The following is a 26,654-nucleotide window of genomic DNA, read 5'->3' as shown; positions in this document are numbered from 1 at the left end:
CGGGGCAGTGGTTGGCGCGTGTGCGGCACAGTTCTGAGGTCATGAGATCGAACCTACCGTGTGGAGTTTGCATGTTCTCTCCGTGCTTGCGTGGGTTTCCTCCGGGCACTCCGGTTTCCTCCCACGTTCCAAAGACATGCATGTTAGGTTAATTGTCCGGTTCAAATCGTCTCTAGGTGTGAATGAAATGAAATGAAATGGTCTGCATTTCTATAGCGCTTTTCAAGTCAAGACTTCCCAAAGCGCTTTACAGTGTGCTTCACATTTCCCAATAGCGGCCGTGCAGCCATGTAAGGCGCTAACCTGCTTATTGGGGGCATTAGGGGTTCAGTGTCTTACACTTCGACATGTAACACAGAGGAGCCGGGATTCGAACTGCGATCTCTTGATCCCAAGACGAGCGCTCTACCTCCTGACCCACTGAACGAGTGAGTTGTCTGTCTCTGTGTGCCCTGCGACTGGCTGGCAACCGGTTCACGGTGTCCCCTGCCCACTGCCCGAAGACGGCTGGGATGGGCTCCAGCACCCCCGCGACCCTACTGCGGATAAGCGGTGCAGATAATGGATGAATGAATGAATAATGCTCGTTGGGCGGTTAAGGACGTCACTGGAACTGATTGAATCGAATTTAAAGCGTATACTTAATGGTAGAAAAGGGGACCAAAAGGGGATCAAAAATAGAAAAAAATAATAATATTTTCATGGATGAGAAAGCCTAACAAAGTAACCAAGAGATGATGCCCAGCTAACATGGAGCGTATTATCTAAAAGCTAACACAAGAAGAGGTTTAAGAGCGACTGATAAAAATGTATTTGATGCCATTTTTCTCCCAAAGGACTAATTATAAAAACGATGTCTAAAAGAAAAAAAGTTTTTATCGGACAGCATAGTGATAGGGCAGCACGGCCGCGCAGTGGTTATCGCGGGTGCGGCACAGTTCTAAGGTCCTGGGAACCTCCTGTGTGGGTTCAAATCCAGCTACCGGACTTCCTGTGCGGAGTTTGTATGTTCTCCCCGTGCTTGCGTGGGTTTTCCCCGGGCACTCCGGTTTCCTCCCACATTCCAAAGACATGCATTTCAGGTGGATTGGCCGGTCCAAATTGTCCCTAGGTGTGAATGAGCGAGCGAGTTGTCTGTCCCTGTGTGCCCTGCGATTGGCTGGAGACCTGTTCAGGGTGTCCCCTGCCCACTGCACGATGATTGCTGGGATGGGCTCCAGCACCCCCGGGACCCTACTGAGGATAAGCGGTACAGCTAATGAGATGAGATGAGAGATGAGCATAGTGATATGAAAATAGAAATAAATGCCTTTCCTTCTGTGTCGATTGTATCACTTTTGTCGCCCTCCAGTGTTCATTTAAAACACTTTCCGTGCCGTAAGGTGCGTTCGAGGATCGTGGGAAAAAATATCATCTCTTAGACTTTTACGATAACAAGAAATATTGTCATCCCCACTTTTCTAATGTTTATATTTACTTTTAAAAAAAACTAAAATGTAAAACTTTCATTTTTTTGTCCCAGTCCGACGCGAAACACCATCGTGCATCTAGAATAAACTACAGCGATTGTGAGAAAAACGAAGGTCTGGTAAATGCACCAAGCATTATGGAAGCGTTACGGAACCACGTTACGAGACCCTCTTGGATTTTGTCTTTTTCCTCATTGTGCCGGGCGACTAAAGGTATAAGGTAAGGAACAAACTACTGCTTTTTGTTGTTCTCTCGTCCCCTTTTGTTTGTAAGTGTCAATGTTTTAAAGTGCCGCATAACAATTTAGAAAGTGCCACTGTTGTTTTGTCTGAGAACCCAGAAGCTAAATGGCTAATAGCTCACCTTGAACATTTACCGATTTTAGTTGACTTTTTTCACCTCAAAATGCTCGCCGTAACGAATTGCATTTAGTGGAAATACTTTATATAATATGATACATAAATAACTTGTACATCCCGAATCCGTTCAAACAAACTACAACCTCTATGTTTATAGTCAGGGTTGGGTAGGGTTACTTTAACTGGATTACTTTCAATTACTTTTGGATTACTCCAATACCAAATATGCTAAGACAAAAGAAACTAAATATGAATAAAATGACTCAATTTTGTGCAGGCTTGGAGAGTAACGGAATACATGGAACGGCAAAACTGATGTTGGCAAGCTGTTTGGATTTATTTTCATTTTGTTCCTGTCGCATTTTATGTTAGTTTTGCCGGAGATCAAAGCCAGGAGAGAAAGCTTACCACGTGTTGTGAGTCATCATTTTATTCATATTTAGTTTCTTTTGTCTTTTATTAGCATATTTGGTATTGGAGTCATCCAAAAGTAATTGAAAGTAATCCAGTTAAAGTAACCCTACCCAACCCTGTTTATAGTATTTAGAACAGGGGTCTCCAATCTTCTTCTGTTACTAATCAAGTCAAGTCACAATTATTTGACTCCCTATTGGTGTGTGTGTGTGTGTGTGTGTGTGAATGGGTAAGTGTGAAGCACATTGTAAAGCGCTTTGGGAGGTCTTCATTGACTTGAAAAGCGCTATAGAAATGCAAAACAGTGACCCTCAATCACAAAATGTCTCAAAGGACTGCACAGGCCCCAATGACACCATCCCCTGATCTGAAACCGACATGCGGGCAAGGAAAAACTCAAAAACCTCAACATGAGGAAAATAAGAAACCCCGAAAGGTAACCTCACAAGTGGTCATCACTCTTCCAGATTGACAAAAAAATACATACAAATGTATGCCATGTACATAAATGAACTCTTAAATAAATCACATAATACATACGATATCTATGCAATTTGTCATTCACTTCAATATATATTTTGTCACTTATTTTCAGGGTTGAGTAGGATTACTTTAACTGGATTACTTTCAATTACTTTTGGATTACTCCAATACCAACTATATAATACCAAAATATAACTCCCCATTCAATAATTGAAACCCTTTTCTACCGACTTTTGAGATGCGTTTGCATCGTAAGGAAGAAATGATGTGGCTATGCTATCAGGAATATCGAATAAAGAATCACTTGCTGTTGTTTTTCCGGCCGTCGTATTTGCTCCGCTTGTGATCAGCGGATACCGTAACTATGGTGGGCGTGGCTTAGCGCTCGCCGTCGGATTTATGAATTGTTGCAGCCCTATTGCGGACTACAATTCTTAGCCAGCCATCGATTCCTATTTTGTCATTTTGTGTGTTGTAGTTTGATGACATCTTGAACAGAGGTTATGGTGTTGAAGCTGGTCCAGGGACTTCCACTGGACATGCTGTTCTCTTCCGTATTCCCAGCGGTCCGACAGGTTTGTGCAGTCTGCCTTTGTCGGTCCGCTCGGGGCTTCCGCCGGATCCACCTGGCCCGGAACGCCAGGACCCTGAACGCCACTGTCCGAGAGCCATCTTTCGTAAGACCCCCAAACTCGGCAGCCCAGTTACGGCTTACCCAGCGGGACGTTCCGGTCAATGTGGACCAAGAGGAACGAGACTTCTGCAGGAAGTTGAGTTCTTGCACGTCGACAGCCAAGGTATCCGACGCCGGCAGCAGTCATACGTGAAACTCCATAAAATGGACGGTTTAATGAACTTACATTTAAGACTACTATCTTAAATGAGCATTTTCTGCACTATGAGAGGCCCTGGATCATTGGCGCACCCCCCCAAAACAGTTTTTTGCCATATGTTTTTCATATATAAGGGCACTGGACTATAGGCTAAGGATCGACCGATAAGGGTTTTTCAGGGGCAATACCGATTACAGTGGTACCTCTACATGCGAAAGTTTCAGGTTCCAAAGTACCCAAATGGGAAAATATTCACTCTAGTTACTAAGATTGCCTCTAGTTACAAAGTCAAAAATACAGTACGGTAAGCGCTGCTATTCACCGCTCCCAGAGTTTCCTGAATGTAAATAAGCTTGATGATATCGCTTAAAATCTGCCTGGCAACCCAGTGCATATGCATGCTCCCGGCATGCTCTTCGTGTCAACGTCAGAGTTCAGACACTAAGAGGAGAATGGGTTCTGGCAAGATAGCGAGGAGAAGGAGGAAGCCATCATTCAGTCAAATAATACATAGCATTTTAGCAAAAATCCATTAAGTCTTAAAAACATTTTACAATAAATATACTAAAATTTGTTTTTGAGCCAGATGACGAAGTAATGTGGTAATAATCACTCTGCCTTCTACTTAAGTGTTCTTTTTATGCTCTCTTTCAATCACAAACTCACATGCTTGATTGACGAACTCCTGTTATGATAAGAGCTAATATACTAGTCTCCACCTGCTTCCCTAAAACTACACTTTTTATGCTTAATCACAGACACTTTTCTACCAAGGACTTTTTACAATCTTAATATTGTCTGCAGTCTTGATTCCCAGGCATGTCGAGACTCAGAAGTTCGCAGAGCTGTCGCTGTTACCTCCGCTCTAACATTATTTTTCCTGCTTCAGCATCTGTGCCAATCTGAAAGTGCGGGGTGGGGCTACCGAGGCAGAAGGCAGGAAAGAGGCTCTGCTGCATCTGAGCCTCAATAACTCAGTTTTAAATATTTTTATTTGGCTTGTCGAATAAATAAATATCCAGATACCGAGATCTGTAAGATTTCCAAATATTGCTGCCGATAATCGGTCAACCTCTATTATAAGGTGCATCACATTGAGACGACAGCAAGAGTTACATTGTCCGCAACGGAAATCAAACCTGTGTCGCGGCGGTGAGGGCGCCATTACTTTGCAACTGGTCCACCAGTGCTTCAGATGAAATACAAAAAAGCATTCGACCTTATCTCGTCACACATTTTGTTACTCACGATGGCAGGAACACTGATATGCAATGTGCATTTTGTTCTGCATTCTTCAGTTAAATATGTATAAGTACGTCAAATTGCTTGTGTAGTATTTTGTTTCTGTCTCACGCAACGTTGTTGAAATTTTTCTGCAAAGGTTTTGAAACTCCTGCGCTCGGCCTCGACTATACCAGGCGACGCGGCGGCGGCCGCTCTCCACCGCGTGGCCGACTTTGAGAGTCAGGGGGGCGACAACCCTTCCCTGCGGGACCCCTCGCTGCTGGAAGACGATGCCCTTCGACTCCTCAGCCTCCAGATGGAGTGCAACGCCCGCCTTTTATCCCATTCAGCTCTGGTATCTGTGCTTCTGGCCTGCAAGCGGCTCTATATCGACCCCTGGAGTACTCTCATGGTGAGATTTTTTTTTTTTCAAAGTTGAGTCTGTCGTAAAATGTATACTCTTTTCCTACTACCTTATCCACAGATCATATGAAATTTGGACTTATCTTACAAAACAAAATAGAAAAAGCAATACACTTCAATTTGTGTGGATTTATTTTATCTACAAAAAAATAAAATACTGTATTTTCTGCACTATAAGGTGCACTGGATTATAAGGCGCAGCCTCCAAAAATAGTCTTTTGTCATAATTTTCCATACATAAGCCGCACTGGACTATAAGGCGCTACAGTTGGAATGTCAAAAAAAACAGTCATATATACTTTATTAACCCCTTAACGTTAACTGTTGAGTCACGTACAGACATGGTGTCTGTACGATGTCAGCAGTGACTGAAATTCGTCATGCCACATATAATTGGAAAGATGACCATTTAGAAATATACTCCTCACAGAAACATCACGATCAGTCCAAAACAAGATGCCTAAAATATCGGGTTATTCCAGTTCGCGTTAGTCGCCGTAGCAGTTTTTCCATTGCTTACTCCCGGTCAGCCTGGCTGCTCACTGCGTGTTTTTTGCGACCAGTCTTGCGTTTTTCTGTTGTTGCTGCCTTTCGTTGATCGTCCCGGTTAACCCCCGTTAGCTCGCTGTGTGTTGTTTTTACCAGTTAGTCCCTTTTAGGCTGCTCTGCCTCTGTTGTACCATTTACACCATGCACCTTGATACAATGCTTAGGCATTCTCCACAAAAACTACCTTAACTTGGCTTAAAACACTCATAAACTAGAGACGAACATATTTTCCGGGATGTCGAAAAATATCCGAACATTGCTGTAAGTTAGATTTTGTATTGTCTGCACCTTAATCAGAGTACAAAACAGTGCTGTAGTGCTTCTTTCCGCCGCTACCGGCGTGTGGCGCTGTGAGAGGTCACCAAAGCATCCACCCCGAAGAAGAAATTTGCCTCCTCTTTCTAGTTCGTGTGTAAACATTCTATACTATGTCTATATTATTTCCAGCGTGCTAAGAACTTTGACATTTTTATAGTTTAATGTTTCGTGCATCGATTCGGTATGGTTGGTGTAAAGTGTAAAGAAGAGGTGAGCTGTTACTTTTGAAATTAAAGTGGAATAAGAAAGCTTGATGCGGTCGAGAAAATATTTGAAGCGCTTGAAGGGGAGGAGCTCTTGAAGCGCATCTTCCAAAAGTAAGTTAAACTTAATTTTATTCATCTTTTTCGAGCATATTATTTTATGAAATGTTTATTTTTTTAGTACAAAACAATATAGGTGACTTATACAAGCCTTAAACATACAAAATATAGCACTGAAGCAACTTACGAACAAATTCAGCTTACGAACGATCGTCCGGAACATATCTTGTTCTTAAGCAGGGCAGCGTCTGTATACAGATGAAATATCTGGAGGGTTTTTTTGCAAGTACCATGTACTATTTTCCATTTGCATGTACTAGAATTTTGGAATAACTCTTACAGGTCAGATTTGCCCTATGCATTTTAGGTGCGTCTGTTGTCGGAGAGCCAAGAGAGGCTGGACCGCGGCGATTTTAGCGTGGCCCAGCTTTGCACCCTTGCCCAAGCCGCGCTGGCCGTGGAGGGCCCCGAGGGCTCCTTGCTCGGCGAGGCCATGACGCGAATCCAAGAATCGGTACCCTCGCGGTGGAGTTCGGACGAACTGACGAGCGTTTACCAGCTCGTGCGCTACGTCACAGTCGCCGGCGGTAAATATCACAAACTTCTGAACGCCATGCACGCCTGCGCCCTGGCGGCCGCACCCTCCATGGACGAAGCGGCCGTCAGCGGTCTGCTGGGCGCCCTGGTGGACCTGGAGCAAAACCAAGCCATGCCGCTGGTCATCCAGCTGTGCAAGCGGGCCACGCGGCAGCTGCCTCGCTTCTCGGACGAGCAGCTCGCCGTCGTCCTCGCCGCCCTCATGCACTTCGGGCACTGCGATCGCTATTTCGTGGAGGCGCTGGAGTACCGCGTGACGGGCTCCGCCTTCACGTGCCACCCCGAAACGCTCACCAGGGCCACGCAGTTCTTGGAGCGGAGGAACATCCTTTCGGAGGCCGCGCTGGACGCCGTGGCCGAGAGCTTCGTGTACAGAGCGGAGGAATACGACACGGGGCAAGTGACGCGGCAGATGGCGGCGTTTGGGAAGTTGGCCTACCTGCCGCCCAACGCCGGAGAGCTCTTCCGGAAGGTGGAGGCCGTCTTGCGCACACGCTTCTGGCAGTTTCAGCCCCGCACGCTGCTGAGCCTGCTGCACTCCTGCATACTGGTTGAGAGGTTTCCTGTCAACTTTGTCTCCAAAGTCTTCAGCAACCTATTCCTCCAGCAGCTGCAAGGTGACCCCCTCTCAAATATGAAATATAAAAACAATAATATAAAACGGGGCCAGATCCAGACTATGTAATCAAGTGGGCCGGATCAGTAAAAACATTTGAGCTTTGTTTTTCAGTACTGTGCTTTATCATTCAGCCTACACTACAAATTATAATCACAGATGAAAATGGATCTTTTCTAAGTACAGTACATCTATTCACAATCGAAAAATGATTTTCATGTTTGGCATTGAATGTGTAAAATGTGTTTATTTTAATAGTTTAGTAAATACAGCTTTACATCTGGACCAACTCACCGCAAACAAAAACTAAGGTGAGAGCTATGAATAAAAATGTGCTTTCCTCAATTGTCATTCTGCTTTGAAATAAACAAAAAAGAAACCAAGTTTTAGCAGTGAACAGGCAATATCAGATCCAACCTGGGCCTACTGAAGCTAAGAAGATACTGCACAATATTGTCTTTAACGTGAAACCTGTCTGGACGTCAGCTTTTTTTTTCCGCCTTCACTCCCATCTAGCGGTGGAAAGTAGAATTTCATTTTTTTGAATTTCATATTTATGAACCAAATCTCCTTTAGTTAATTTCTGTTCACAGTACAGGGATATTGACACCGGCCAGTGTTACACAAATATCATTCAGTTTCTAGTCTTTTAATTACAAATTAACGAATAAAAACGAAGTGAATTCTTCTACTGTATTGCTGCTAAATGTTATTGCACTACATTTTGTTGCACTATTGTTACAGTCTCCTAGCACTACCTTGGGAATATTTTTTCCTTACACTTGTTTTAACTTATTGTTCTATTTTAAGTCATTATTAAGTGTTTATGCTGGAGTGCCTGCTGCATTCTGAGTTCTGTTTCTCTTTTCTCTCTATCGCTCTTTCTTTACTTTCACTTGCCTTTACCTTACTTGGTCACTCACTTCCAGGTTCTATTTTCTCTTCACAGTTGTTGTCACTTGTCTTGATTTCCCTGCTGTTATTACTATCATATATCTTTCCTTTTTCAGTACTCTGTCCCCTTGGTCCCTTGCTAGTTGGTTGTCTTTCTGGTCCTGTTACAGGCACCCATGTCACAGGGCTCTTGTTTATTCAGTGTACCAAACTACCCTGGCTGACCTCCCGGATTATAAGTACTGCCCGACAAACTATTTTAACTCTTTATTACGTGTTTATCCTGGTGTTGCAAACGATTTACACTACGTTGTTATCAATGACAATAAAGACGCCGTATTCTAATTCTGATGCTTTTTGTCGCGTTTTTAGAGGAAGGGAACGGGATGGACCGGTTTGTCTTGGCACAGATGACTCAACTCTACATGACAGTCAAATTGGAGTGTCCCTTTTATGAGGTAGGCCTGATGAGTGGATTTCATTCGAAAATAGGTAACATTAGTTATAGAAATATGCAGAAAATAATGTATTTTAATAGCTTTTCAACAGTGTTTTTATTTCTCCTCTTGTAAGGACACAAGCAAATGCTAGAAATCCGGTCACGCCCATGCAGATCTTTTTCATTGTTTTGGGATAAAATGATATCATCCTTAAAGGGACATTGTGTATTATTTAGCATATTTCAGTGTGATACTTGAATGTACTGAAAAGTATGAAAAAGTACTTAATTTTATAAAAAGTACTGAAATAACTATAAAAATGGAGAAGTAATGAGATGTATGAAAACTACTAAAAAAAAACATACTGAAAAATACTAAAGTACTTGGAAGTATGGAAAGGTTCAAAACATTTTAAAAATTACTACAGATTCCCCAAAGTACTAAAAAGTATGAAAAAGTACTCAATAGAACTGAACAGTATGTAAACGTACTTAAAGGGACATTGTGTATTATCAAGTTCCTCCTTGTGGTAAAAAAATATACATGAAACATACTGAAAAGTACTAAAACATACTTAGAAGAAACGAAAAGGCTTCAAACATTATGAAAAATGACCAAAAGTATGAAAATGTACTACACACTAGGAAAAATTACCGAAAAGTGTGAAAAAAGTACTATAACACACAAACGGTTACTGAGAAGTACTGAATAATATGAAACTTTAATAAAGTAATGAAACCAAAAAGTACAAAAAGAAATGAATAGTACTTGATAGTACTGAAAGATATGGAAATAAACTTGACACTTCATATTGTGTATTAATGTGTATTCATTAACATAAAATATTGATTTGAATAATAAGCACAGTCTCCGTAGTTTGTATCCTACCTTGTTCTTTTTATCAGTCGTTTTCGATTGCACTACACGATACAGCGACATCTAGTGGTCAAATATTACAGTGTCCTTTTTTTAAAATGAGAAATTTTCTTACCTAGCAGATGGTTGACAACTCATCATTTTAGGACTTATCTGGCAAGTTTAGTTTATAATAAAAAGATAAACAAAGCACTAAGAATGTTTCAGGATTCGATAAATAACTACACTTCAAACTTGACCAGGATTTAAAAAAAATCAATAGAAATATTTCTATCCCAATTGCTTCAGAACAGAAGCCAAGAGTGTTGAACCAAAAAAGAAGCAATTTGACCAAACTACCGCATATCAAGAAAACTAACGATACAAATAGTGAATAGGGCCAAAAGATTTTCAGGTTTTGTTCAGGAACAGTAACCTGTTTACAATTTGGATTGCAGTGCGCTGCTTTTTTCATGATTTTATGTAAATGTGTGGCGTTGCCCCAGTAGCAGACTATTATACCAAACACATTACACCTGGCATTGTTCTTTACTGTAGTTGAAAAATCTGCACTCCATATTGCGCTTCCTGTTAACCTCTGTCCTTTTTAGCTTTTGATGGAGATCATAGATTTGGCCCTTTCTTCTGCCTGGCAGGCGAAGATGCAGCAGTAGGCCAGGTAGGGAGAGGTGCTAAAAGTTTACCTGTCAGTCCCACACCGGGTATAAACTTAATAGAGTAGATAGGGACTCTGGGTGAGAGTGAGAAAGGGCTGCGCTATCTACATAGAGAAATTGGTGTGGGAGCCAAGAAATTATCCCAGGACAATAGTATCATTTCGATCCAAGTACTTTCTGAGTATAAGTAGTTCTTCCTTCTGTGCCATCCCCTCAGGGACCCCATTTGCTCCCCAAATACCGCGTCGAGTCCTTCCTGATGCCGGGACGTTCCCTGGAGACCGCGGCGGAGCCTCAGTTCTACGGCGCGGTGGTGTCGGGCCTGGTGGATCTGCTCGGCGCTCGCTCTTACTTTGCTTCCAAAGTCTTGACGCCGTACTGCTACACGCTGGGTAAGGGACCGACCTCGTATGCAGTGCCTTGCAAAAATATTGGACCTCTAAAAACAGTTTTGACGTGTTCAGGCTTCAAACTTAAAAAGAAAAAACTCTAAATATTTCTTGAGAATTAACCACATGTATTCAAGATTTTAGTTTTTTAACCCATAAAACATTAGAAAGTAGGCATTGCAAAAATATTGCCCCCCCCCCCTTTGAGTTAATTTGTTCAACCTCCTTTGGCTGCGATCACAGCCACAAGTCGTTTCGGGTATGTCTCTTCGAGTTTTATTTGCCCATTCTTCCTTGCAAAACAGCTCAAGTTCCTTAAGGTTTTGATGGCGATTGTTTGTGCATAGCATTTTTCAGATCTTGTCTTGTTGGAAGGTGAACCTGCGTCCCAATCTCCGGTCTCTCACACACTCCAACAGATTCTATGCTAGAATCGCCCTTTATTTGGCTCTATACATCTTCCCATCAACTCTAACAATCTTTCTAGTCCCTGTTGAAGAAAACCAACCCCATAGCACGATGCTACCATCACCATGTTTGACAGAGGGGATTGTGTTTTCAGGGTGATATGCAGAGTTACTCTTACGTCAATTGTAACGCTTTGCATTTAGCCAAAAACGTTCAATTTTGGTCTCATCTGACCAGAGCACCTTGTTCCACATGTTATTTGTGTCTCTCATGTGGCCTATTGCAAACAAACATTTTTATGGTATTCTTTCAGAAAAGGCTTTCTTCTTAACACTTTTCTTTAAAGGGCAAATTAATGCAGAGTATGACTAATAGTTGTCTTATGCACAGATAGTCTCACCTTAGCTGTGTATGCCTACAGATAGTCCATTGTGATCGTGGGACTCTTGGTTGCCTCTCTGATTGGTTTTCTCCTTGTTTGGGCTGAAAGTTTTGATACCATTGCTTTCACAGTGCTCCGGGAGATATGCAAGTGTTGCAAAATCTTATTGCGCTGAACTTGTCAACAAATTATCCCAGACCTGCCTGGTCTGTTCTTTGGTCTAAATAATAATGCTGTTCTCCAGTGTCTGTTTCCGCAGACCTCCGAGCCCATCACATAGTAGGTGCTTTTTAAACTGAGACTAAATGACTCGCAGCTGCACTCTATGTAGTTGTCGGTCCATTTAGGTCAACATGGGATTCAGAAGTCATCAGCCAACTTCTGGAGTCATTTGGGCGAGCTGAGAGAACAGAGGGGCAAATATTTTTTCAACACCTTTTCAATTTTTTTTTGTTTTCGTAAATAGAAAATATTGAAATGATCTTTTTCCACTTCACGATTGTATATCACATGTAGTTGATTTTCCGTTTTTGAGCTTCAAGTTTGAAGCCTGAAATGTGGCAATATGATGGAGTTGTGTTTTTTTGGTAGTTTGGCTGTGGTTGGGGTCAATACTTTCGCTAGGCACCGTTAGCTGAATGAGGTTTTGTGTTCAATTGTTGGCTCAGATGTGGAGATCAAGCTGGATGAGGAGGGATACGTGCTACCTGCCAGCCACCAGGACGTCTTCAAGAGGTGGGTAAACCCTTTATGCTTATTTGAAGATTCATCCTTTTAAAAATGACGTTAAAGGGACAGTGTAATATTTGACCACTAGATGGAGATGTATATTGCAGGGGTGGGGAACCGTTTATATCTACTTGTTATTTCTTTTTGTATTTGGTTTTTAAAAAGATTAGTCTCATCAGTTGGTTTTTAAACACTCATAATTAAAGCTAAATGCTATCTAGGTCTAAAGCACTGAATTTGATATTTAGTTTGGAGTATTACTGTGGAATTATTAAGTATTTTTGGTTGTATTTCTGCTGGACTATTTATTAACTGTAGCATTATTTTTTTCTGCAGTGGTATTTTTGTAGTATGTTATAGGAGAATTATAGTTGTATTTTGGTAGTGTTTATATAGTATTTTAGGAATATTTCCGTAGTAGTAGTATTGTATTTTAGTATTACTGTAGTGGTATTTTTGTAATTTTTCAGTGGAGAAATGGAGAACTAATTGAAACCCAGCACATATTTTAAACAAGCACAGAGAGAGAGAGAGAGAACGACAGAGACAGAAGGAAAGGAGTGAGAGAGAACGACTGAGAGACAGAAAAAAGGAGTGAGAGAACGACAGAAGGAAAAGAGTGAGAGTGAACAACAGAGACAGAAGGAAAGGAGAGCACAACGGAAAGAAAGGCGAGAGACGGAGAGAGAATTTTGGTGGCATGACGAAAGGAGCGAAACACAAACGCTCCACAGCGAGATGTAGAAGAATGCAGAGCAGGTGCACCTTCACAGGACTATATAAAATACATTGATATGAATTGACCAATCAGCATCAGAGATCTCCAGTCAAGGTGTGCTGGCCTGTCGGCGTGAATCTTGTCTTCTCTCGGTAACGCGGGAAACATCCTTTGTTTTTCTCATTCGATCTTTTTATATATGAATTTTGAAACGGCGATATCTGAAACGCGAAGTAGAGGAGGGGTCTGAATTTACCATTTACACAAGATCTAAAAATCATATGCATTTGCAATATTTAAAATGGCCTCTACAAGTCGTAGATATATTTGTCACGATTCTCACGGCATTTCTTCCTTTAACGGTACTGGAGAAATTGGCTTTGAAAGTCCTTAAAATGTGCTTGAATTTGGCCTTGAAAGAGTTGTACCGACCCTGGATGTTTACATGTGGGCAGGATCGCCTTATGCATCGACGGCCAGCGACGGTTCACCGCCGACGGCAAAAGACTCCTAGGCAGCGAGTGCATCAAACAGCGCCACCTACGCCTGCTGGGATACCAAGTTGTTCAGGTACGCTCCTGGGGCCCCATTTCTAAGAGTGCGTACTCCATTTGGTATTTAGAAAAAAACTCGATAATGTGCGGAATTTCACGGGAGCTTTGGCCCTGCCGTGCTCACAAAATCTGGAGAATAGAGAATCCACTACTAAACGACAGATCAAACCAAAGGAAGTATCGGAAATAAATACTATAACATTTCACATAACATATGAAGAGTATTTAGTTGTACCTCTACTTTAAAATGTAGTTGGTTCTGGTTGTAGCTTTGTAACCTGAAATATTTGTAAGTGGAGACTGCTTTTGAATGTAAATGCGCTAATCCGTTCAGAGGCTTGCAAAAGTATATTTTTTAATAAATCATAAAATAGTATCAGAACATGAAAAGGGTACATATTGAAATTAGATAAGTGCACATTAAACTAAACGAGAGGCACAAAATAAAGGAAATAATAACAATATTCATTTACCTTTTAACTGGGCTCTTTGTTTACTGTTCTTCAGCAGTGTTTTTTGCCTGGCATTTCTTGAAAAACTGATCCAATGACGTCTGCTTTTGACAATCTGTCGGAAAGGCCCAGGGAGGCTATCCTGCCAGCCACTCTGAAGAGAGCCGTTTTCTTAGCGAACGACCCATCACTCATTGGTCTGATGCTTTATTATCTCCTTTTTTTTGTCCTTTTCCAGATCCCGTTTCACGAATTCGAGTCACTGCACGACAAGGCCGGCGTCATGAATTACCTCCACCAGAAAATCTTCCCACACAGCTACAGACTTAGCTGGTGACTGTAAATGGGAAACAGACAAGCTCTAGGACTACTGTTTTTGTTTTTTTTATCTTGTGCTTCATCGCAAAGAATCAGAAAATACATCACTACTGAGCCTTGACTTGAAAAATAAAATGTATTGGTATACTGCGAAAGAAGAGCTTGACATAGCGTTATTTTCACAATTAGAAAGCATTGAGAGAGGACAGAGCAATATGAATGTTTTGAGGAGTGTCACTTGGATAAATAGAAGGCACAACACGTCCTCTGTTGTCGGTTTATGTGGCGGGGATTTGAGGTAGGCCGAACTCGTCCACCAAAACTCCGTCCTGCAACAGAAAAACAGCCGCGTGAGCAGTTTTGGGACTGAGGTGCCGCGAAGGAACGCCTTCCCTGGAATTCAATTACTGTGTTTTCCGGAATTAAAGTCGCAGTTTTTTTTCACAAGTTGAACAGGGGTACGACTTATACACTGGTGACACTTGTATTTGAAATTCCTAACACATTATTACAGGTTATATCATATCACATGTTATTTTCCCACTCAACTGCAGGAGGGCCCTCCTTTTGACATGCTGAAAAATGTCCTTAATGAAATGATATAATAATGTGTTCATAATTTCAAGCAAGATTTAGCGTGAAAATAACACAGAAAATGATATGTGTTCATAATTTCACACAAGGTTTAATGTGAAAACATGAAATGATAATATAATGTGTTCATAATTTCACAACTACAGTCTAGTCTGAAAATAAGATAAATGATATCAAAACGTGTTCATAATTTCACACAAAGTTTAGTGTGAAAATGACACGTGAAATGATATTTATAATTTCACACACGGTTTAGTGTGATAATACAACGTGAAATGATATAATTTATTCACAATTTCACACAAGGATTAGCGTGAAAATGACACGTGAAATGATATCATAACGTGTTCACAATTTCACACAGTTTAGTGTGAATATAACACGTAATGGGTTTATAATTATACACCTAAAGTCTAGTGTGAAAATAAGATAAATTATATCATAATGTGTTCATAATTTCACTCATGATTTAGTGTGAAAATAACTTGTGAAATGATATGTGTTCATGATTTCACACCCAAAGTCTAGTGTGAAAATAAATGATATTATAATTTCAAACACAGTTTAGTGTGAAAATACCACATGAAATGATATATGTTCACAATTTCACACAAGGTTTAGCGTGAAAATGATATCATAATGTGTTCACAATTTCACTCGCAGTTTAGTGTTGATCAAACACGTAAAATGATGTCATTATGGGTTCATAATTTCACACCTTAAGTCTAGTGTGAAAATAAGATAAATTATATCATAATGTGTTCATAATTTCACACATGGTTTAGTGTGCAAAATAACACGTGAAATGATATGTGTTCATAATTACATGATAAAATGTGTTAATAATTTCACACCCAAAGTCTAGTGTGAAATTAGGAGAATTAATATCATAAAATGTTTATAATTTCACACAAGGTTTAATGTAAAAACATGAAATGATAATATAATGTGTTCATAATTTCACACCCAAAGTCTAGTGTGAAAATAAGATGAATGATATCATTATGTGTTCATAATTTCACTCATGATTTAGTGTGAAAATAACTTGTGAAATGATATGTGTTCATGATTTCACACCCAAAGTCTAATGTGAAAATACCAAGTGAAATGATAGCATGTGTTCATCATTTCACACAAGGTTTAGAGTGAAAATACCATGTGAAAATGATATAATGTGTTCACAATTTCACTCACAGTTTAGTGTTGATCAAACACGTAAAAGGATGTCATAACGTGTTCATAATTTCACACAAGGTTTAGTGTGAAAACACGTGAAATAATATAATGTGTTCATAATTTCACAATGAAAGTCTCATCTCATTAGCTACACCGCTTATCCTCAGTAGGGTCGCGGGGGTGCTGGAGCCCATCCCAGCAATCATCGGGCAGTGGGCAGGGGACACCCTGAACTGGTTGCCGGCCAATCGCAGGGCACACGGGGACAGACAACTCACTCGCTCAATCACACCTAGGCACAATTTGGACCGGCCAATTCACCTGACATGCATGTTTTTGGAATGTGGGAGGAAACCGGAGTGCTCGGAGGAAACCCACGCAATGAAAGTATCGTGTGAAAATAAGAGAAATCATAATATGTTCATAATTTCACACCTTAGGTTCACTGTGAAAATAACATGTGAAATGATATGTTTTCATAAGTCTAGTGGGAAATTATCAAGAGAAATGATATAATAATGTGTTCAGAAGTTCAGAGATAAGGTCTAGTATAAGAATAAAATGTTAAATAATATAATAATGTGTAAATAATTTCACACATAAGTCGCACACCTGGCCAAATTATGGAAAAAAAACTGCGAAAAATATGGTATATACAATCGAGAGTGACTTTTCAGAGTAAAGTGCTACTTTTGGGTGTCAGGAATCTGGGGAGGTAACATAATTACTGTTTGAATCCAGTAACTAGTAACTGTAAGGACTGTATCAGTAACCCAACACTGCACGCGGAGAGTTTGGATGTTCCTGGAATTTACCCGGTTTGACTTGGAAGCGGGCAAGCCGTCGGGGATGGCCGGAGCCGTCGACGCCTCATCCAAGTAGGAGCTGTCCTCGTCCATCAGGAACTCGTCACCAAGGGCGCTCAGTTCTGCCGAGCGCACAAACGCAAGTTAATGGCGTTGGAGTTACCCAAAGTCTCCCACCTTCCCGAGTGAACAAAACCAAAGAGATACTAATTGTAGAACCCGAATGCTGATATCAGAATTGATCTCAGGGTATCCTTAGAAACAACGAGAGTATCGTATCAGTACACTTGACGGTGGGTGATACCGGCTTCGGCTGGCATATAATTGGCAGTCAACAAGAACTAGAAATTAGAGACATGATAAATAGTCCATTTTAGGATAAAACCTAATAGTGATTTTTCAGACCGGTACAACAATTTCAATAGGTTTTTTTGTAATTAAATGCCTACAGATGAGTGTAGCATGATCATCTTAGCGGCGGAACAATTGAGACTTTAGCTTGAATGTGAAAAACTAAACATTGTATTTCCGCATTTCTCTAATGGTCGGCATTTCCAAATGTGTCTATTTGGAGAAGAGCAGTTTACAACACTAAAACATTTGCAAATGTGTATTTAACTTTGGCCATTTCTTTTAGAAATTGTAAAAGAGTAGTAAGCATTTCACTTCTCTTTCCAGAAGTCAAATCAATGATTGTGCACGCTTGCGTGTAATAACGATGCGTAAAAGTGAAACTTGATTGCTATGCGCACCCTTGATTTCGGCTTTGACTGGAATACACATCAATAAATTGTATACATTTATGTTGGAAATATTATTGGCTAACCAACTTCCCAATCCTCAAATCTGTTACTACTGTATTTGGACCTACTGGAGGTAATCTCGCCTTGATCAAACAGGGCTAGTGTGGGCTGTGGACGGGTGAAAAAAAAAAGCCTGCTATTGGCCAAGAAAGTGTCAAACGTAAGGGGAGAGGCAAACTACCAAAGGGAAGAGGCTTACTACCATATTGGGAAAAAGTCTTTATTTTCAAAGGGCGAAACCAACAAATCAACACGAAAGAACGTCGAACGAAGCAGACATGCTTTTAGGCGGATTTCTTTTTAACCGTCGGCATTATCAGTTTTGGAGTAAATATTGTACACAGTTGGATTCTGTGGATTGTCCCTGATTTAACGAAGCCATTTTAGCAGACATTAAACACATTTGATGATGGCCAGGGGACGTAATTGGCGAGTTACACCAAATTTATAGTTTACAGGTATCTTGTTTCAGATTGATCGTGATGTTTCTCTAATGAGTATATTGGCATCATTTCATGAACAGGAATATCTAGCACATAATACTTTATTTTTTATTTTTTATAGATTTTGAAGAATAACAACCCATGGGTTCATTTTAGACCCCACTTATGCATCTAAAGGATAATACTAGTGACACGCTTTACCTGAGTAAACAGCGCCTACTTCTGGGGAGCTTTGTAAGTGATGCTGTCTACTCACACCCTGGGAGTGTGGCATTGTGTGCAACTTGCAAACATTGCCTCGCCTTTATCGTCTAGTGCTGTTAAACTTGCCTCTGATTGGCCGGCACTGTAAAACCCGAACTGTTCTGAAGCGGAACAATGAATCCTTGAAAAAAAAAACTTGCAGTGTCTTGCGATTACATAATCGCACTATGTTACATCGCAATAACGATAAGATTTCGGGTAATTGTGCAGCTAAATAGGTACTGCTATTATCGATATCAACGACTCAAAGAGGTGAGACTTAGTCTTAAAAGTGATTTCGGGATAATTATCGAGTTTTTTTGTGACCTACCGGCTTCCAGGTCGTCCTCGTCGATCTCCGGCGTTCCGTAGCTGCGGCCAAGCGCCTCTTGGATTTCGTTAGCGTCCTCCATCATGTCCTCCAGTTGATCTTGGATGGTCTTTGATGGCAAATAAGAAGTTTGAAAGTCGTACAGTGGACGGCGGCTAGTAAAAATAGGCGCGGGGCTGGGTTATACGTACGTCGATTTGATCGATTTTGACGTGCTTGTATGCTTTCTTCATGTCTTTTAAGCCCACCTTCATGGCGTCCACCTTGAGGAAAACTCAAAATTAGTACGCACACATTTTTTAACATCTTGAAAAATACGTCTCATATACTCTACATCTGTCTAAATTCAAGCACTTTATTAAAGACTTTCAGAGTCATTTAAAAAAGGATTCTCTCTAGTACCATGAATTGTGTATTTTACAGATGCACGAATATATCTGTAATATGTGGCTTCTTTCCGCTGCTACCGACGTGTGGTGGTGCTGTGAGAGGTCACCCAGAATCCATTCCGAAGAAGAAATCCACTTCCTATTCCTACTTCGTGTGTAATCATTCTATATTGTATCTCCAGCGCGCTAAGAACTTTGACATTTTTATTGTTTAATATCTCCTGCATCCATTCTGTATGGTTGGTGTAAAGTGTAAAGGAGAGGCTAGCCGTTTCATTTGAAATGAAAGTGGAATAAGAAAGCTTGATGCGGTTGAGAAAATGGTTGGATCGCTTTTTTTTCGGCCACTTTCTAACACACAGAAGGACCTCTTGAAGCTTATTTTCCAAAAGTAAGTAAAACTCAACTTTATTTTATTATTTTTATTTTAGGTGAAGCCATGTTCGCACAGGTGTTCACCAAACAGTGAATGAGGCATAATTGAATATAACACTGGGAGGGGAGGGGGGTGGGGGTTTGTGGTCACCACGAGACTGGAGATAGGCTGGGGCCCAAAGCAGATTCGCCCATTTTCTCTGGAAATTTGGTATATGCTGCTTTTGTGTTGTTTATCCATATTAGCTCATATTATTAACACTTTTAATACTTTACACTATTTTTTTCACGACCCCGATTTCTTTTGGTGGCCTCCTCCAGGGGACTTGATACCCTACACCAGGGATGTCAAACATGCGGTTCGCGTGCTGGATCAGGCGCGCCAACGGTTTGAATCAGACCAACAAGACAACGCTGATAAAAGTGCGGGCAAAACAAGCTGCAGTCTGATATGTGTACACTTGATGTCGCCAAAGCCAGGCCATTGTGTGAATGGGTAAATGTGAAGCACATTGTAAAGCGCTTTAGGAAGTCTTCATTGACTTGAAAAGCGCTATAGAAATGCAGATCATTTCATTTTCATTTCAGGCACCACTCACAAAGACTGTAGCTGTACTGTATTTCACTCCCTCTTTTCTCTCTTTCTCCCTCTATTTTCTTTGACTGTCAGTTTTTCTCTTTTTTTTGTCCTTGTTTTTTTTTCTCTTTCTTTCTTTTTACTTTTCTATCTTGTTTCCCTTTGTCTTTCTCACTTTGTCCTGTTTCTCTCTTCTTTCTTGTACTTTCTTTTTTCTTTCTTTGTCTCTTTCAATCTCACATGTATACTTTTTCCATTGTATTCTCTGTCTCTATTTTTCCTCTTACTTTAATTCTAGCTGTCGTTCTCTTTCTCCCGCTCCTTCTCTCGACAAGTCCGGCCGTGAATTTTTTTTCCCTACCATGCAGCCCCCGAGCTCTAACGAGTTTGACACGTTATATTTGCGCGTTATGTGCGTTTCCGGGGCTACGGCCTTGCCCGTGCACACGTAACGCCAATATCGTGGGCAATTGGGCGTAGACGCCATTGGCTGCCGAACAGCACCAACACTGTCCCCCTGCACACATAAAGCAGTTTTCAGCCCTCCCCCAAGTTGCCTAGGTCCCGTGTTTTCAGATCATATGACCGTTCGAGATGACGACTACCACATAGCCAGATTACAGAAATGGGCCAAAAGAAAACACAAATGTGGTGTAAGCCCTATAACGGTGAACCCTTGTTTATCACGGGAGCTAGGTTCCAGAAAGATAGGATAAAATCTGTGTAGTACAAATCTTTATTTTTACATTACACAAACTAATACTTTACTATTTAAAAAAAAAACTTTTACAGGCCCAAGTATTTGTTTAACAAATAAAAGTACTCTATAATGTTCCGGTAAACATTCTTTTATTTAAAGGAAAGGAAATGTGACTATAGAGTATATGATAACTTCCCCTGCTGTTCAATTTGGATGTATAAATTAAAAACTTTGCTTGATCCGTGGGTACAAAGATGAAATATCGTGAGTAATTATAATAATCGATAAAAAACTACTGTTAATCCTCCCGTTTAACTTCTGTTACAATATGTTCTGTATGAATGATGTTGGCAAAAAATAGCGACTAGGTTATCATCTAGAAGGGCATCAGAAATGTTTTCAGATGCCATGTTTGGCGACAAAGTGCCAAAACATTTTCGATACTCGACGCGACTTGGAAAGCGTTTTGTGGCTCTCCCCAGTTGGATGTCATTAGAAAACGCACTGTATGGTCTTACCGTGGTTTTGGTGTCTTTGAGGGACTGGATGGTGTAGTTTGTTTGTTCCATGTTGAAGGACTGCTGCATGAGGTTGTCTCGCTGGGCTTCGTACCTGGAACAGCGGCGATTATGATTTGCGTTCAGGTTTTAAGAAACAAAAAAATATTCACAAAGCCCTCTTCATCAATGAGGTACAAAATGTGTAGCGGTTCTCCTCACAGTCATCGAAGATGTTTCAAAATATTTCACGAGAAATTTAGTCAAATTGGCGTATTTCCCCCAGAGCTGTGATGTCATTGAAGGAACACATCACTCTCAAGTAAGAGAAACCTCCAATATGGCAGATTTGAAGCAATTTTGCAAAGAAGAGTGGGCCAAAATTCCTCCACAGCATTGTGAAAGACTCATTACCAAGTATCATAAATATTTTGTTTCTATAATCACTGTAAAAGGTGGCCCAACTCACTATTATGTTTGGGGGCAATTACTTTTTACATAGGGCCAAAAAGGTTTTGATTTTTCTGCACCTTAATAAATGGAATCAACGTTTCAAAATGACATTTTTGTATATCCTTGGGTTGTCCCTGTGTGATATTAAAATCGGTTTGATGACCCGTTTAAATCTAGGCTTAAAACACACTTCTATTCCATAGCTTATCAATGACCTATAATTCCTGTTGACAATATCTGTGCCTGGACTTCATGAAAGGGGGATTAGCTCCTTGAGGTCCCTTCTCAAGGTTTCTTCATTTTCCTCATGTTGAGGTTTCTGAGTTTTTCCTTGCCCTCGTGTAGGTTTTAGATCAAGGGATGGTGTCATAATATGTAGCCCTTTGAGACTCCTTGTGATTAAGGGCGTTACAAATAAACATGGCCTAGCAAAATATTTGAAGTGTAGATGCAGATTTCTACTTGACCAGTTGTCTCATGTTGTGAGAGTTTGATTTATTTACTTTACACTGCAATGTTAAATGCACTTTCTATTGACTTGACTTAACTTAAACCTTTATGAGTGCTAAATATTCCAACAAAATCAGGAAGTGGCCAAATACTTTTTCACGACAGATGAAATACATCTAGATTTCATGCGATAAACCACAAGAGAAAGGTTGCTTACATTCTCTTTTGTTTCAAGATCCTCATGGCTTTCTGCTTGACCATGTTCTGGTTGTGAGAATACAGAGTACACATAAGAGTAAGTATACAGAATGAACCTGAGGACTGCGTTTACAGCGTTACCTTGGACGGTCCGTCTCGCATCTTCTTCATCTGTTCCTTGTACTTAACCAGCTCAGCATCCAGCCTGGCGATTTTCTTATCCACCGATTCCGAACGGGCATCCACCTTTGTGGTTGGATTGGTTTGAATTTCTCATATGCTTTTCAGTAATGTAGCGAAACATCAAAACACGCTAAGGAACCCCCCGAAAAGAACATGGGAATGACAGGTTGAAGCAAAACTTGATGGGGATCCATTCCTTAGATCAATTTAGACGCTTCTAGTATCAATCGCCTTAGATCATTATAACCAGGGGTGGGAAAAATATAGCCCGCGGGCCACATTTTGCCCAAGAGCTTTTTAATCCGACCAGCCGAATGAAAATGGTCAAAGAATAATGACAATAGATATCTGTAATTGTAGATATACTACAAAAATACTACAGACATACCACTAAAATAAATCCACTTTAATACTACTAAAATGTTAGCCCAAAAATACTATAAAAACACATCTACAGTAATGCTAATATACCACAATCACACTACAGAAATACAAAGTATTACTACAAAAATCCAAACATCAGTTCTAGAGTTTAAAACAGGGACATAATATATAGTTTTTGCTTTAATTGTGTTTCAAAACAAAACTGATGAGACTAATCTTGTTGAAAAACAAATATAAAAATATAATATTTTATGTCTGCATGTCATAAATGAGAAAAAAAAGGTCAATTTATTAAACCAAATCCGACCAAAGTTTGCCTACCCCTAATTAATACTGCCATTTGTTAATTTATCGTTTCAATTAAAACAAAATTGTCCGATTAAACTAGCTTATCCGCGCATACGCCGTGGCATTAAACTAGCAGGTCATTGGCCAGGAAACTCACAGGGGCGGGATCATTCTCAATGGCCCCTATAATTAAATTTCACTCTCTCTAAATTCGCATAGCAATTATATCTTAAAAAAATAAAACATTTAGGGGTCTAAAATATTTGTGCCGTTTTTATCTCAACTATAAACTAACACAAGGGAGCGGTCATTTATTCAATGACCATGCCATTACATGTATCGGATTGGTATCGATGAACACTACAATGTATTTACTTGTACTGGATCTATACCGATATTCCTAGTATCACCCATGCCTAGTTTTTACTGTTATTGTGCAGCGGAATTTTAGTATTGATCCAATCCAAGGAACAAAATAGTAGTATCGAGCGATACCGATTCGATACTTTTTGCTGGGAAATGTCATGATTGTTGAATAATTGAACCCTCCCCTTTGAGTTATTTTCAATTGCGATAAACACAGCAACAAAGATATTAAGCTCTAAATCTTTGTTTTTTATTAAATAAAAACATTGCAGACTTTAACAGTCAAAAGAAAAATTCAGAACAAAAAAGCCATAAGCAGCCGTTCAATGAAGATAGAAATGCTGCATAACAATATCTACTTGAGACTTAAATGCCTTCCATTGCGCAATATTTTCAAAATAAAGTTGGTAAGTGTCAATTGTCTGTCATTACCTTATTTCCCAGGGTGAGAACACGTTAACAGTTTACACTTGTGAGCTTTTTTCGTGTGTTTATGTCAATTTGTGTCGTTGCCACAGTAGCAGACCCGTTTACCACACAAATTACTTTGTCCTTTTCTGTAGTTGGGGAAAAAAAAAGTCCACAACGCACTACGCTCCATGTTTGCCTCTGTCATTTCTAGCTTTTGGTAGGGGGGCGCATCGATTCGGCCTTCCCTTTTGCCTGGCAGGCCGGATGCATACCTGTCAACCTCCAGGACTCCATGCCCTTACAAACTGTCGTATTTTCCCTTACAAAACCCAAAATAATCTTACATCATATTTTTTTTTCCAAACGTGCTCCCGTGTTATTTTCGATTGTTCTCGATTGTTCTCAGCTCAGGGATGCTGCTGGAAATGTGAATTTCCCTTCGGGGATGAACAAAGTATCTATCTATCTATCTATCTATGTTATATTGTACATGTCTTTCGTTATATAATATATATTGTTAATTAACATTTTGTTGTGAGATCCTGAAAAAGGTTTATTATATAAAAAAGTTCAAAAATGAAGTAGCTTGAACGTTCACTGTAGAAGGAAAAAATACAGATATAATTAAGTAGAATTTTCTTCTCTCACTTTTGTCTAATTCTTCTCTCAGTCTCTTTCTATCCCCCCTTTTTCTCTCTCTCTCCCTTTAACTCCCCATTTCGATTTCTCTCTTCCTCTCCTTTTCTCTTCTCTTTCTCTTTTTTCTATCTTTCATTCTCTCCTTTTTGACTTTCTCTTTCTATTTCTCCCTTAATGCCTTCTTTCTTCCCATCTTTTTTCCTCTTTCCTTTTTCTTTGTTACGTTCTGTCTTTTCTCTCACTTTTTTTATTTCTTCTCTCTTCCTCTCTTTCTCTGTTGTTGTTCTCTCTCTTTCTTTGTCCCCCCCCTCTCTCACTTTTGTCTAATTCTGTTTCTCTCTATTTTTCTCTTTTTTTCTGCCTGTCCTTGTCTTTCTCTCACTCTCTTTCTCTCCCTTTCACTCCCCATTTTGATTTCTTTCTTCCTCTCCTTTTCTCTACAATTAGGTATGCGGATGCAACAGCAGGCCAGGTAGGGTGAGGTGCTGAAAGTGTGCCTGTCAGTCACCCACAAAAATTGAGGGCGCTGGGTGAGAGAGGGACATAGAGAGGAGGCGCTTTGAATTGGTGAAAGAGTGACGTATCAATCCCAGGACAATAGTATCAATCCCATCCAACTCTTTGCTTGGTATCGGTAAGATCGATATTTGATAATATTCGCCCACCCCAATGGGTAACACTCTATCATGGCGGCTTCCGGGTTGATGACGCGGAGGTGAAAACCCTCACCTGTAAACCTGTAGAACCGGTTTATGCCAGTTTGATCCAACTCACCTGAACAAAATATATATCACAGGTTTATATTTCACCAAAAACTCGCTAAACTAGTAAGAAGGATTGTATATTCCACTTTTTACCCCAGATATTTTCACCGCTGGTCACCATTAACATGGAGGAAATAAGAATAATTTCAAGTTTAGCGAAAAAAAAACATCAAACTGTCAAAAACAAAATCGAGACACAATTGAGGGGAAAATAAAAACCGCCATCCTAGGCCGTAGCTAGACAGAGAGCCATTTTCGTCTTTGTTTACTTGGAGAGAACAAGGAAACCAGTTACTTACGGTTCCGATACAGTCCGTTAGGTTCGGCGGCGGACCTTTGGGTTTCCCCATGCCAAAAATGCGATTCATTTTGGTTGGAATTCAAAACGGACAAACTTTTTGTTCGACGCTTCAGTTTCTCCCCCGACAACAGTCGGTGCCAGTTTGGGAACACCCGGAAGTTTCGAGAATGATGGCAAGATGTGACGTCACATGTCCGCGCCCATTAGTGACGTGTCGTTCGCGAACGAAAGGCTATAGGATGTGAACGCCGTTAGCGGGCTCCATAATAATTAGGATAAGGCTTCCTTCAAATCACTTTCTTTCTCCCCTTTCTTTTTCTTCTGTCTCTTTTCCCCCTTTTCTCTCTTCAGTTACATTTTCTCTTTTTTTCTCTGTCATTTTTTTCTCTTTATCTCTGTTTTTCTTTCTCTCTTTCTGATTTATTTTCTCTTACCCACTAATTCTCCCTTTTGCTTTAACTCTCTCTTTCTTTCTAAATGTATTTTTGTCTCTCTCTCTCTTTATTTCTTTTCTCTATTCCTATCTTTCTCTGTTCTTGTTCTCTCGTTCTCGCTGTCTTTGTTTTTCCCCCTCTCTCTCTCACTTTTGTCTAATTCTGTCTCTCTATTTTTCTCTTTTTTCTGCCTCTCTTTCTCCCACTTTCTTTGTATCTCTCTCTTTCTCTGCTTTTCACTCCCCATTTTGATTTCTCTCTTCCCCTCCTTTTCTCTTGTCTTTCTCTTTTTTCTATCTTTTATTCTCTCCCTTTTTTACTTTCTCTTCCTATTTTTACCTTGATGCCTTCTTTCTTGCTATCCTTTTTCCTCTTTCCCTTTTTTTTGTTACTTTCTGTCTTTTTTTCTCTCACTTTTTCTATATTTCTTTCTCTCTTCCTCTGTTCTTGTTCTCTCTCTGTCTTTGTTTTCCCTCTCTCTCTC

The 26,654-nt window shown here is 40.2% G+C and overlaps 2 protein-coding genes across 3 annotated transcripts; one reads left to right on the top strand and one right to left on the bottom strand.

Annotated features, from left to right (window-relative positions):
* Positions 1–1,594: 1,594 nt before the first annotated feature.
* On the top strand, positions 1,595–14,624 carry fastkd3 (FASTK mitochondrial RNA regulator 3). The gene is made up of 9 exons (XM_088321924.1): positions 1,595–1,689; positions 3,205–3,523; positions 4,941–5,195; positions 6,704–7,550; positions 8,816–8,901; positions 10,633–10,807; positions 12,263–12,329; positions 13,497–13,611; positions 14,286–14,624. Exons 2-9 carry the CDS (start codon positions 3,230–3,232, stop codon positions 14,382–14,384), a joined length of 1,938 nt encoding a protein of 645 aa, XP_088178050.1. The 5' UTR covers positions 1,595–1,689; positions 3,205–3,229; the 3' UTR covers positions 14,385–14,624.
* On the bottom strand, positions 14,483–25,915 carry chmp5b (charged multivesicular body protein 5b). Of its 2 annotated transcripts, XM_088321926.1 has the most exons (9): positions 25,735–25,893; positions 25,401–25,445; positions 22,542–22,646; positions 22,420–22,466; positions 21,321–21,414; positions 18,953–19,024; positions 18,762–18,870; positions 16,951–17,063; positions 14,483–14,694 (listed from the first exon to the last, which is right to left on the bottom strand). In XM_088321926.1, exons 3-9 carry the CDS (start codon positions 22,569–22,571, stop codon positions 14,644–14,646), a joined length of 516 nt encoding a protein of 171 aa, XP_088178052.1. In that variant the 5' UTR covers positions 22,572–22,646; positions 25,401–25,445; positions 25,735–25,893; the 3' UTR covers positions 14,483–14,643. The 2 variants fall into 2 exon arrangements, with proteins under 2 accessions (XP_088178052.1, XP_088178051.1); XM_088321925.1 differs by lacking the exon at positions 25,401–25,445 and having other exon boundaries at positions 25,735–25,915.
* Between the last annotated feature and the right edge of the window lie 739 nt (positions 25,916–26,654).

This window comes from Urocampus carinirostris, chromosome 18, assembly GCF_059441175.1.
Source record: "Urocampus carinirostris isolate Australia breed hairy pipefish chromosome 18, RoL_Ucar_1.0, whole genome shotgun sequence".
NCBI lineage: Eukaryota > Metazoa > Chordata > Actinopteri > Syngnathiformes > Syngnathidae > Urocampus > Urocampus carinirostris.
The sequence above is the reverse complement of the archived record's forward strand: the minus strand, read 5'-3'. Positions and strand labels throughout refer to the sequence as shown.

Bases quoted from the DNA above. Each gene is read 5' to 3' on its own strand.
- chmp5b (XM_088321925.1), bottom strand. From the start codon at position 25,803: ATGAATCGCATTTTTGGCATGGGGAAACCCAAAGGTCCGCCGCCGAAC. The intron at 19,025-21,320 runs GTAAGACCATAC...GTTTTCCTCAAG, and splicing joins TCAAAGACACCAAAACCACG to GTGGACGCCATGAAGGTGGG. The intron at 14,695-16,950 runs GTAAATTCCAGG...TTTCTGTTGCAG, and splicing joins CCGCTTCCAAGTCAAACCGG to GACGGAGTTTTGGTGGACGA.
- fastkd3 (XM_088321924.1), top strand. From the start codon at position 3,230: ATGGTGTTGAAGCTGGTCCAGGGACTTCCACTGGACATGCTGTTCTCT. The intron at 3,524-4,940 runs GTATCCGACGCC...TTTTCTGCAAAG, and splicing joins CTTGCACGTCGACAGCCAAG to GTTTTGAAACTCCTGCGCTC. The intron at 13,612-14,285 runs GTACGCTCCTGG...GTCCTTTTCCAG, and splicing joins TGGGATACCAAGTTGTTCAG to ATCCCGTTTCACGAATTCGA.